The 12,980-nt window shown below is 55.0% G+C and overlaps 1 protein-coding gene across 1 annotated transcript; it reads right to left on the bottom strand.

Annotated features, from left to right (window-relative positions):
- Positions 1 to 568: 568 nt before the first annotated feature.
- On the bottom strand, positions 569 to 10,603 carry LOC138355038 (micronuclear linker histone polyprotein-like). The gene is made up of 3 exons (XM_069309749.1): positions 10,153 to 10,603; positions 9,544 to 10,096; positions 569 to 695 (listed from the first exon to the last, which is right to left on the bottom strand). Exons 1-3 carry the CDS (start codon positions 10,601 to 10,603, stop codon positions 569 to 571), a joined length of 1,131 nt encoding a protein of 376 aa, XP_069165850.1.
- Between the last annotated feature and the right edge of the window lie 2,377 nt (positions 10,604 to 12,980).

Genomic DNA, 12,980 nt, shown 5'->3' with positions numbered 1-12,980 from the left:
ACCACACTCCCCAGTATCACTTCCAAAACTGGACAAACCATTGCACCAACAACACACCCTGGGTCAGGGTAGAGAGGAGGGAGAACTACCAAAACCTTCCAGAAGTTACACACAACATGGACAATCATTCATATTTGCAAACATTCAAGGTTTAAAGCCAAAGTCAAGAAATAAAGTTAAGTTCATAAATGGCCTTCTATTAGAGTCAAACTCAATATTTGGGGCATTCATGGAAACTCATACAAAAGATTACATGGATGGTGAAATCTGGATTCCAAATTATAATCTATATAGATGTGATAGAAAAACTAGGTCAAATGGAGGAGTAGGTCTGTATATTAAAGAAGACCTGGTGTGCACAGAACTACTAAATTCAACTAATGAGGTGGTAGAGGTACTTGAAATGAAGGTAGAGAAACTAAACCTAATTATTATTCTAATATATAAACCGCCAGATACAACGATTGAGGAATTCACAGAGCAGATGCACAAAATAGAGAACATACTTGACAACCTAGCAAACCCAGCTCCAGATATTATCTTTCTTGGAGATTTCAATTTACCGAGTCTAAGATGAAGAACGGCAAACACAAATATCATAGCAGGGAATGACCCGGGAAATAGCCAACCACAGGCTAGAGAACTTTTGAGATTCTGTGACAAATTCTCGCTCAATCAACAGATTACAGAACCAACTAGGAACGAAAACACACTAGACTTGTTATTCACAAACAATGATGAACTAATCAGAGATATCACAATCTCAGATACTTCATACTCAGACCATAAGCTCATTGAAGTGCGAACTAGCATAAATAACGGTAGTAGGTCTAAGAGACCCAACAAGCGAGAAGGAATATTCAATCAATTCAATTTCAACAATAAGAGGATTGACTGGGAAAAAATAAATGTAGACCTTGCAACCATTCAATGGGAGACGGTCTTAAGCGACAAAACTCCCACACAGGGAATAGCTCAACTGACAGCTGAAGCTTACAAGGTCTGCTTGAAGCACGTACCTGTGAGGAGGGGCAGAAAGAGGACCACTCTAGAAAGAGAATGGAGACGACTGTACAGGAGAAGGAAAAAAAATAACGGAAATGCTTCGGCAGACACAACTATCACAAGCAAGGAAAACAAGCCTAAGCAGGGAGATTGAGGAAATAGAACAAACGTTGAAGCGATCATATGAGTCTGAGGAAATGGAATTGGAACAGAAAGCTATACAAGAGATAAGGAAAAATCCGAAATATTTTTTCACATACGCAAAATCAAAATCCAAAACCTCGACCAGTATTGGACCGTTAATTACAAATGAAGGTACGTACACAGAGGACAACAAAGAGATTAGTGAAATTCTAAGAAGCCAGTATGAGGCTATGTTTAGCACACCAATAAACAACATGAAAGTTGATGACCCAGACAGCTTCTTTATGAATGACATTCAAGCTGCAGATAATATAACGGATATTACCACAAACTCGGAAGACTTTGAAAGAGAAATTGATAATATGCCTATGCACTCAGCTCCTGGGCCTGACTCATGGAATTCAATATTCATAAAGAAATGTAAAGTACCAGTAGCGAGAGCACTCAGCGTAATATGGAGAAAGAGCCTGGATACAGGGGAGATACCAGCAGCACTTAAATCTGCAGATATAGCTCCGTTGCACAAGGGGGGGAGTAAAGCCTTGGCAAAAAATTATAGGCCAGTTGCACTAACATCACACATAATAAAAGTGTTTGAAAGAGTGATTAGAAATCAAATTTCTAGTTTTATGGAAAACAATGAATTGCACAATCCAGGACAACATGGATTTAGAGCGGGAAGATCCTGTCTGTCACAGTTACTCAACCACTATGACAAAATCACAGAAGCCCTAGAAGAAAAGCAAAATGCAGATGTTGTATACACAGACTTTGCAAAGGCGTTCGACAAATGTGACCATGGGGTGATAGCTCACAAAATGAGGTCAATGGGAATAACTGGAAAAGTAGGACGCTGGATACTCAATTTCCTGTCGAACAGAACACAAAGAGTAACAGTCAATCAGATAAAATCGAGTCCAAGCGATATTAAAAGTTCTGTACCTCAAGGTACAGTCCTTGCACCGCTACTGTTCCTTATTCTCATATGATGAGAATATAGACAAAAATACACGTCACAGCTTCGTGTCGTCCTTTGCAGATGACACAAAAATCAGCATGAAAATTACCTCTGCTGAAGACATTGAAAAACTACAAGCAGATGTCAACAAAGTTTTTGATTGGGCAGCAGAAAATAACATGATGTTTAACAGTGATAAATTTCAGGTACTCAAGTACGGCAAAAATGAGGATCTGAAACATAATACAGGGTACAAAACACAATCGAATCTTCCCATAGTAGAAAAACAGCATGTCAAGGATTTGGGAATAATGATGTCCGACGATCTAACGTTTAGGGAGCATAACCAAGCAAATATCGCGTCAGCCAGAAAAATGATAGGATGGATTACGAGAACTTTCAAATCCAGGGATCCCATCACAATGGTTGTACTCTTCAAGTCACTTGTGCTGTCCCGTCTCGAGTACTGCTCAGTACTCACTTCCCCCTTCAGAGCAGGAGAGATTGCTGAAATAGGGGGAATACAGAGAACATATACGGCACGCATAGACGAGATAAAACACCTAAATTATTGGGATCGTCTCAAAGCTCTCCAAATGTACTCTCTAGAAAGGAGACGAGAGAGATACCAAATAATATACACATAGAAAATACTGGAGGGTCAGGTCCCAAATCTACACAGTAAAATAACAACGTACTGGAGTGAACGATATGGAAGAAAATGCAAGATTGAACCAGTGAAGAGCAGAGGTGCCATAGGCACAATCAGAGAACACTGTATAAACATCAGGGGTCCGCGGTTGTTCAACGTCCTCCCAGCGAGCATAAGAAATATTGCCGGAACAACCGTGGACATCTTCAAGAGAAAACTGGACGGTTTTCTAAGAGAAGTTCCGGATCAGCCGGGCTGTGATGGGTACGTGGCCCTGCGGGCCGCTCCAAGCAACAGCCTGGTGGACCAAACTCTCACAAGTCGAGCCTGGCCTCGGGCCGGGCTTGGGGAGTAGAAGAACTCCCAGAACCCCATCAACCAGGTATCAACCAGGTATCAGTGTAGCAGGTGGTGGGTGTTGACCAATCAGTGTAGCAGGTGGTGGGTGTTGACCAATCAGCCGCCTACAATATTAAACTTGACACTCGCTATGTCAATTTAGAATTAAAGATGTCAATTTAAAATTTAAAGATATATTTAGATAAATTTTAAAGATCAATGCAAGTTTTTCTTAGATTATATTGTCAGGGCTGTGAGTCATGGGAGAGTTTGGTCACCTGGTCATGTGTCTCCTGTAGGTACCTGTCCTTCTATGCTTCACTGTATCACCCTGCCCTTCACTGTCTCACCCTGCCCTCCACTGCCTCACCCTGCCCTCCACTGTCTCACCCTGCCCTTCACTGTCTCACCCTGCCCTCCACTGCCTCACCCTGCCCTCCACTGCCTCACCCTGCCCTCCACTGCCTCACCCTGCCCTCCACTGCCTCACCCTGCCCTCCACTGCCTCACCCTGCCCTCCACTGCCTCACCCTGCCCTCCACTGCCTCACCCTGCCCTCCACTGTCTCACCCTGCCCTTCACTGTCTCACCCTGCCCTCCACTGCCTCACCCTGCCCTCCACTGCCTCACCCTGCCCTCCACTGCCTCACCCTGCCCTCCACTGCCTCACCCTGCCCTCCACTGCCTCACCCTGCCCTCCACTGTCTCACCCTGCCCTCCACTGTCTCACCCTGCCCTCCACTGTCTCACCCTGCCCTCCACTGTCTCACCCTGCCCTCCACTGTCTCACCCTGCCCTCCACTGTCTCACCCTGCCCTCCACTGTCTCACCCTGCCCTCCACTGTCTCACCCTGCCGTCCACTTTCTCACCCTGCCCTCCACTTTCTCACCCTGCCCTGCACTGTCTCACCCTGCCCTGCACTGTCTCGCCCTGCCCTCCACTGCCTCGCCCTGCCCTCCACTGCCTCGCCCTGCCCTCCACTGCCTCGCCCTGCCCTCCACTGTCTCGCCCTGCCCTCCACTGTCTCGCCCTGCCCTCCACTGTCTCGCCCTGCCCTCCACTGTCTCGCCCTGCCCTCCACTGTCTCGCCCTGCCCTCCACTGTCTCGCCCTGCCCTCCACTGTCTCGCCCTGCCCTCCACTGTCTCGCCCTGCCCTCCACTGTCTCGCCCTGCCCTCCACTGTCTCGCCCTGCCCTCCACTGTCTCGCCCTGCCCTCCACTGTCTCGCCCTGCCCTCCACTGTCTCGCCCTGCCCTCCACTGTCTCGCCCTGCCCTCCACTGTCTCGCCCTGCCCTCCACTGTCTCGCCCTGCCCTCCACTGTCTCGCCCTGCCCTCCACTGTCTCGCCCTGCCCTCCACTGTCTCGCCCTGCCCTCCACTGTCTCGCCCTGCCCTCCACTGTCTCGCCCTGCCCTCCACTGTCTCGCCCTGCCCTCCACTGTCTCGCCCTGCCCTCCACTGTCTCGCCCTGCCCTCCACTGTCTCGCCCTGCCCTCCACTGTCTCGCCCTGCCCTCCACTGTCTCACCCTGCCCTCCACTGTCTCACCCTGTCCTCCACTGTTTAACCTTTCCGCCTCTGCCCGTCTCACCCTGTCTTTCACCGTCTCACCCTGTTCTTCACCGTCTCACCCTGCCCTTCACCGTCTCACCATGCCCTTCACCGTCTCACCCTGCCCTTCACTGTCTCACCCTGCCCTCCACTGTCTCACCCTGCCCTCCACTGTCTCACCCTGCCCTCCACTGTCTCACCCTGCCCTCCACTGTCTCACCCTGCCCTCCACTGTCTCATCCTGCTTTACACTGTCTCACCCTGCCCTCCACTGTCTCACCCTGCCCTTCACTGTCTCACCCTGCCCTTCACTGTCTCACCCTGCCCTTCACTGTCTCACCCTGCCCTCCACTGTCTCACCCTGCCCTCCACTGTCTCACCCTGCCCTCCACTGTCTCACCCTGCCCTCCACTGTCTCACCCTGCCCTCCACTGTCTCACCCAGCCCTCCACTGTCTCACCCTACCCTCCACTGTCTCACCCTGCCCTCCACTGTCTCACCCTGCCCTTCACTGTCTCACCCTGCCCTTCACTGTCTCACCCTGCCCTTCACTGTCTCACCCTGCCCTCCACTGTCTCACCCTGCCCTCCACTGTCTCACCCTGCCCTCCACTGTCTCACCCTGCCCTCCACTGTCTCACCCTGCCCTCCACTGTCTCACCCTGCCCTCCACTGTCTCACCCTACCCTCCACTGTCTCACCCTGCCCTCCACTGTCTCACCCTGCCCTCCACTGTCTCACCCTGCCCTCCACTGTCTCACCCTGCCCTCCACTGTCTCACCCTGCCCTCCACTGTCTCACCCTGCCCTCCACTGTCTCACCCTGCCCTCCACTGTCTCACCCTACCCTCCACTGTCTCACCCTGCCCTTCACTGTCTCACCCTGCCCTTCACTGTCTCAACCTGTCCTTCACTGTCTCACTCTGCTTTACACTGTCTCACCCTGTCCTCCACTGTCTCACCCTGCCCTTCACTGTCTCACCCTGCCCTTCACTGTCTCACCCTGCCCTCCACCGTCTCACCCTGCCCTCCACCGTCTCACCCTGCCCTCCACTGTCTCACCCTGCCCTCCACTGTCTCACCCTACCCTCCACTGTCTCACCCTGCCCTCCACTGTCTCACCCTGCCCTCCACTGTCTCACCCTGCCCTCCACTGTCTCACCCTGCCCTCCACTGTCTCACCCTGCCCTCCACTGTCTCACCCTGCCCTCCACTGTCTCACCCTGTCCTCCACTGTCTCACCCTGCCCTCCACTGCCCGTCTCACCAACAAGACTCACCACTCAGGGGCAGCTCTGAGGGCACCAGAACTGCCTCGTTAAGAGAAGGCCAAAGAGCCGAGGCCTCTAACGACCACCGTAATCACCCAGCTGCTCGCGTCCCTATACAACCCGCCCCAATTACCAGCCCACTTTGCCCTAACACAACTAGTGCAATCGTAAATCATTGTAAATAATCGTAAATTATTTTAAATTATTGTAAATAATTGTAAATCATTGTAAATCACTGGCTATCGCTGTCAATCACTGCAGAACACCGTGAATAACTGTGAATCATTGTAACTAATTAACCATCCTAAGGTTCACTCGTTAACCATCCCAGGGCCCACTCTTTAACAACCCCGGGGCCCACTCGTTAACAACCCCGGGGCCCACCCGTTAACCACCCCGGGGCCCACTCGTTAACAACCCAGGGGCCCACTCTTTAACCACCCCCGGGGCCCACTCGTTAACCACCCCCGGGGCCCACTCGTTAACCACCCCCAGGGCCCACTCGTTAACCATCCCAGGGCCCACTCGTTAACCATCCCAGGGCCCACTCGTTAACCACCCCGGGGCCCACACGTTAACCACCCCAGGGCCCACTCGTTAACCACCTCAGGGCCCACTCGTTAACCACCCCAGGGGCCCACTCGTTAACCACCTCAGGGCCCACTCGTTAACCATCTCCGAGGCCCACTCGTTAACCACCCCGGGGCCCACTCGTTAACCACCCCGGGACCCACTCGTTAACCACCCCGGGGCCCACTCGTTAACCACCCCGGGGCCCACTCGTTAACCACCTCAGGGCCCACTCGTTAACCACCCCAGGGGCCCACTCGTTAACCACCTCAGGGCCCACTCGTTAACCATCTCCGAGGCCCACTCGTTAACCACCCCGGGGCCCACTCGTTAACCACCCCGGGACCCACTCGTTAACCACCCCGGGGCCCACTCGTTAACCACCCCGGGGCCCACTCGTTAACCACCTCAGGGCCCACTCGTTAACCACCCCAGGGGCCCACTCGTTAACCACCTCGGGGTCCACTCGTTAACCACCCCGGGGCCCACACGTTAACCACCCCGGGGCCCACTCGTTAACCACCCCTGGGCCCACACGTTAACCACCCAGGGGCCCACACGTTAACCACCTCAGGGCCCACTCGTTAACCACCTCAGGGCAAACTCGTTAACCACCCTGGGGCGCACACGTTAAGCACCTCGGGGCCCACTCGTTAACCACCCTGGGGCACACACGTTAACCACCTCGGGGCCCACTCGTTAACCACCTCGGGGCCCACACGTTAACCACCTCGGGGCCCACACGTTAACCACCTCTGGGCCCACACGTTAACCACCCCGGGGCCCACTCGTTAACCACCCCGGGGCCCACTCGTTAACCACCCCGGGGCCCACACGATAACCACCCCCGGGGCCCACACGTTAACCACCCCCGGGGCCCACACGTTAACCACCCCCGGGGCCCACACGTTAACCAACCCCGGGGCCCACACGTTAACCACCCCCGGGGCCCACACGTTAACCACCCCCGGGGCCCACACGTTAACCACCCCCGGGGCCCACACGTTAACCAGCCCCGGGGCCCACACGTTAACCAGCCCCGGGGCCCACACGTTAACCACCCCCGGGGCCCACACGTTAACCACCCCCGGGGCCCACACGTTAACCAACCCCGAGGCCCACACGTTAACTACCCCCGGGGCCCACACGTTAACCACCCCCGGGGCCCACACGTTAACCACCCCCGGGGCCCACACGTTAACCAACCCCGGGGCCCACACGTTAACCACCCCCGGGGCCCACACGTTAACCACCCCGGGGCCCACACGATAACCACCCCCGGGGCCCACACGTTAACCACCCCCGGGGCCCACACGTTAACCACCCCCGGGGCCCACACGTTAACCACCCCCGGGGCCCACACGTTAACCACCCCCGGGGCCCACACGTTAACCACCCCCGGGGCCCACACGTTAACCACCCCCGGGGCCCACACGTTAACCACCCCCGGGGCCCACACGTTAACCACCCCCGGGGCCCACACGTTAACCACCCCGGGGCCCTCACGTTAACCACCCCGAGGCCCACACGTTAACTACCCCCGGGGCCCACACGTTAACCACCCCCGGGGCCCACACGTTAACCACCCCCGGGGCCCACACGTTAACCAACCCCGGGGCCCACACGTTAACCACCCCCGGGGCCCACACGTTAACCACCCCCGGGGCCCACACGTTAACCAGCCCCGGGGCCCACACGTTAACCACCCCCGGGGCCCACACGTTAACCACCCCCGGGGCCCCCACGTTTACCACCCCCGGGGCCCACACGTTTACCACCCCCGGGGCCCACACGTTAACCACCCCCGGGGCCCCCATGTTAACCACCCCCGGGGCCCACACGTTAACCACCCTGGGGCCCACACGTTAACCACCCCGGGGCCCACACGTTAACCACCCCCGGGGCCCACACGTTAACCACCCCCGGGGCCCACACGTTAACCAGCCCCGGGGCCCACACGTTAACCACCTCTGGGCCCACACGTTAACCACCCCGGGGCCCACTCGTTAACCACTCCGGGGCCCACACGATAACCACCCCCGGGGCCCACACGTTAACCACCCCCGGGGCCCACACGTTAACCACCCCCGGGGCCCACACGTTAACCACCCCCGGGGCCCACACGTTAACCACCCCCGGGGCCCACACGTTAACCACCCCCGGGGCCCACACGTTAACCACCCCCGGGGCCCACACGTTAACCACCCCCGGGGCCCACACGTTAACCACCCCCGGGGCCCACACGTTAACCACCCCCGGGGCCCACACGTTAACCACCCCGGGGCCCTCACGTTAACCACCCCGAGGCCCACACGTTAACCACCCCCGGGGCCCACACGTTAACCAACCCCGGGGCCCACACGTTAACCACCCCCGGGGCCCACACGTTAACCACCCCCGGGGCCCCACACGTTAACCACCCCCGGGGCCCACACGTTAACCACCCCCGGGGCCCACACGTTAACCACCCCCGGGGCCCACACGTTAACCACCCCCGGGGCCCACACGTTAACCACCCCCGGGGCCCACACGTTAACCACCCCGGGGCCCTCACGTTAACCACCCCGAGGCCCACACGTTAACTACGCCCCGGGGCCCACACGTTAACCACCCCCGGGGCCCACACGTTAACCACCCCCGGGGCCCACACGTTAACCACCCCCGGGGCCCACACGTCAACCACCCCCGGGGCCCACACGTTAACAACCCCCGGGGCCCACACGTTAACCACCCCCGGGGCCCACACGTTAACCACCCCCGGGGCCCACACGTTAACCACCCCCGGGGCCCACACGTTAACCACCCCCGAGGCCACTCGTTAACCACCCCCGGGGCCCACACGTTTACCACCCCCGGGGCCCACACGTTTACCACCCCCGGGGCCCACACGTTAACCACCCCCGGGGCCCACACGTTAACCACCCCTGGGGCCCTCTGGTCCAGCGAGCATCACCGTGTTATTCAGCACTAAACTATAGAGGTGGTCGTAGCGGCGCGCTCAAGGTAATTACTGAAGGGAGAGAGAGCCTTAAGCACCGCCCCGGCCACTTATACCCTTCTTGCACGGCCCGCACGTACACCGCCTCAACAACATTACCTGCTTTATCCTTACTGCTGGCTTTATCCTTACTGCTGGCTTTATCCTTACTGCTGGCTTTATCCTTACTGCTGGCTTTATCCTTACTGCTGGCTTTATTATCTTTACTGCTGGCTTTATTATCCTTACTACTGGCTTTATTACCCTTAATGCTGGCTTTATTATCCTTACTACTGGCTTTATTATCCTTACTGCTGGCTTTATTATCCTTACTACTGGCTTTATTATCCTTACTGCTGGCTTTATTATCCATACTGCTGGCATTATTATCCATACTGCTGGCTTTATTATCCTTACTTCTGGCTTTATTAACCTTACTGCTGGCTTTATTAACCTTACTGCTGGCTTTATTAACCTTACTGCTGGCTTTATTATCCTTACTGCTGGCTTTATTATCCATACTGCTGGCTTTATTATCCTTACTGCTGGTTTCATTATCTTTACTGCTGGCTTTATTCTTACTGCTGGCTTTATTATCCTTACTGCTGGCTTTATTATCCTTACTGCTGGCTTTATTATCCTTACTACTGATTTATTATCTTTACTGCTGGCTTTATTATCCTTACTGCTGGCTTCATTATCTTTACTGCTGGCTTTATTCTTACTGCTGGCTTCATTATCCTTACTGCTGGCTTTATTATACTTACTGCTGGCTTTATTATCCTTACTGCTGGCTTTATTATCCTTACTGCTGGCTTTATTATCCTTACTGCTGGCTTTATTATCCTTACTGCTGGCTTTATTATCCTTACTGCTGGCTTTATTATCCTTACTGCTGGCTTTATTATCCTTACTGCTGGCTTTATTATCCTTACTGCTGGCTTTATTATCCTTACTGCTGGCTTTATTATCCTTACTGCTTGCTTTATTTTTACTGCTGACTTTATTATCCTTACTGCTGGCTTTATTATCCTTACTGCTGGCTTTATTATCCTTACTGCTGGCTTTATTATCCCTACTGCTGGCTTTATTATCCTTACTGCTGGCTTTATTATCCTTACTGCTCCCCCTCCCCATCCGGCTCGTTGGCGTCGTGAGGGGGCTTGGTGGACGGCTGCCGGAGTGTGATGCTCCGTGGGACAGTCCTCTGTCCTTTTCTGGCCTTGCACTCCTGGTGCTGTCTTCTCTAATTGTGCCGGATCGCTTTTCCTTTTCATTGTTTCGTTTTTCTCCCCCCTCTTCTCCTATCTGCTTGTCGTTTCCTGCCGACCTTTTGCTTGTTTGGGATTATTTCTTTGGACTTCTTCTATTTTGACGCCCGGGTGCTTGAGGAAGCATACTCTTGCACCCGTAGAACTGTAGTACCCAACGTCTCGAGCGAGGGGAACTTTTTATTGTCAATCCCCCTTTCGTCACTGAACCCGATCTCGACGGACTGACGGTTCTTAAGGTGGCGTTTGTGGGGCGTATACTTACGACGCACCCCTAGGGGGCCCCGGCATGATTGGCGATAGCTTCCTGTGGGGTGTCCTGCCTCTAATTGTGGCTCCATGGTGGGTATGGGGGCACATTCGTGGGTGAATTTATCACTCTTCGTACCTATGTCGTTGAATGCTTTTGTTGTACCCTCTCAGGCTCGTGGGGTGGGCGACCAAGCCCCCGAGTCGGCCTGTCTTGGAAGACAGGGCTCTATAGTCTCTACTGTGTTGGGCCCCGACCTTGCTCCTCCTTTGACCGTCCTGACTTCTTCCCCCAGCTCCCCTCCCTCCTCTGTGGTTGGGTCGAGCCTCCAGCCCCCAGTGGTGACCACTTCGTCCCCTGGTGCGGCTAAGTCTCTCGTTGTGACTACTGCTCCTTTTGACTCCTCTCTCTCTGGGGGTTCTCAACGCCGTTCACGCCCCAGCCGCACTCGCTCGATTCCTTCCCGTACTGAAGCGTATCGGGCCTTGTTTGGTCCCGCTTCATGGGCCAAATACTTTGATCTCCTCCCTCTTGATTCTGCGCCTCCTGACGATTTTTCCCTCTATAGGCATCTTGTTGATTCCGTGGATGCGTCTGTCACCTTCAACCCCACTCGTCTCGGTACACGTGTCGTTGCTGCTCCTTCTCAGGATACAGCTTCCTGCTTGGCAGCCTTGTCTTACCTTGGCGAGATCCCTGTTTGGGTCTCCAAGAACGTTCAGATGAATGCCAGTGTTGGCACTATTCTCCTCCCGCCCCATGTTGCAACCGGTGTTCGGAATCTGCAGGATTGCCACGATGATATTCGGCATATCCTTGATGCCCAGGGCCATTCTGTCCTCCAGGTTGACTCGTTTACTCGTCCCCCTCGTGGTCGTCGCCGTCAACCCCTTCGTGTTGTGAAGATCACCTTTGATGGTAGACCCTTCCATCCTCTGTCATTCTGGCTGGTGCTCGGTGCTCTGTCCAGGAGTATATTCCTTCTCCTCGGCTTTGTAATAAGTGCTGGAGGTTTGGGCATGGTGCCCTCTGCTGCTCTGGGACTCTCTCTCTGTCCTTTTTGTGGGAGTGAAGGTCACTCTAAGTCGGAGTGCATTTCTCCCCAAGATCGCTGCCTCAACTGCGGTGAGGCCCATCCTACCTTCTCCCGTGCCTGTATCCATTACAAGCTTGAGGCGGCCGTCCTCAACTTGAAGCACCGGGAGCGTTTTATCTTTTCCTGAGGCGAGGTGCCAGGTTCGCCGGCTCTCTTCCTCTCCTCGCCCTCCCCTCCTTCCTCAGACTCTCAACCGTTTCCGGGCCTTGGACGCTGATACGCCCACTGCCCCCTCCTCTGTTCCTTTGAGTTCTGTCCTGAAGGGTCCCCCTCCTGGTCCTATGTCTGGGGTTCCCCTTCTTTCTACCCGGTCAGTCAGGTCTCCTGTGTCTTCTTCCTCGTCTCCCTCCGATCCTCCTTCCCTTCCTTTTCCTCCATCTATTGGCTCTCCCCGCTGCCTGTCGGTGCAGGCGGATGTACATCGCTCTCCTAACGGCCGTCGTGTGTGCTCTCATTCAGCTTCTCCTGTTGAGACACTGGAATCCGTTGCCCGGTACGTAGTTGCTGGGACACCGGTCTCTTTAAGTCAGAAGCGTAAGCCTGGCTCCTCTCCTTCCTCCTCCCCGGCGGGTAAGAAGGCTTCGCTTTCTTCCTCAGCCCCTACTTCTGGCTCTGTTGCTCCTTCCCCTCCCATTTCAGTGATTGCGCCCCCTGTTCCTGCTATGGAGGTTTCTTTGGCCCCTGCTTCCCTTTCGGTTGCTGCTCCTGCTGAGGTGAGCTCCCCTTTTTCTACTCCCCCTCTTCCTGCTGCTGTCCTTGACTGCTCCTCCTCTTCCTCCTCCGGAAAGGTCTGTACTCCCGCCTCCTTTCCTCCGTCTTTGCTCAGTTTACCCATGCCCCCTAACCCTGACTTTGCTGACCCTGATCCCGACCCTGATATTCTTTAACGTGCTGTGT

The sequence above is a fragment of the Procambarus clarkii genome, chromosome 65, assembly GCF_040958095.1.
Source record: "Procambarus clarkii isolate CNS0578487 chromosome 65, FALCON_Pclarkii_2.0, whole genome shotgun sequence".
Taxonomy (NCBI): Eukaryota; Metazoa; Arthropoda; class Malacostraca; order Decapoda; family Cambaridae; genus Procambarus; species Procambarus clarkii.
The sequence above is the reverse complement of the archived record's forward strand: the minus strand, read 5'-3'. Positions and strand labels throughout refer to the sequence as shown.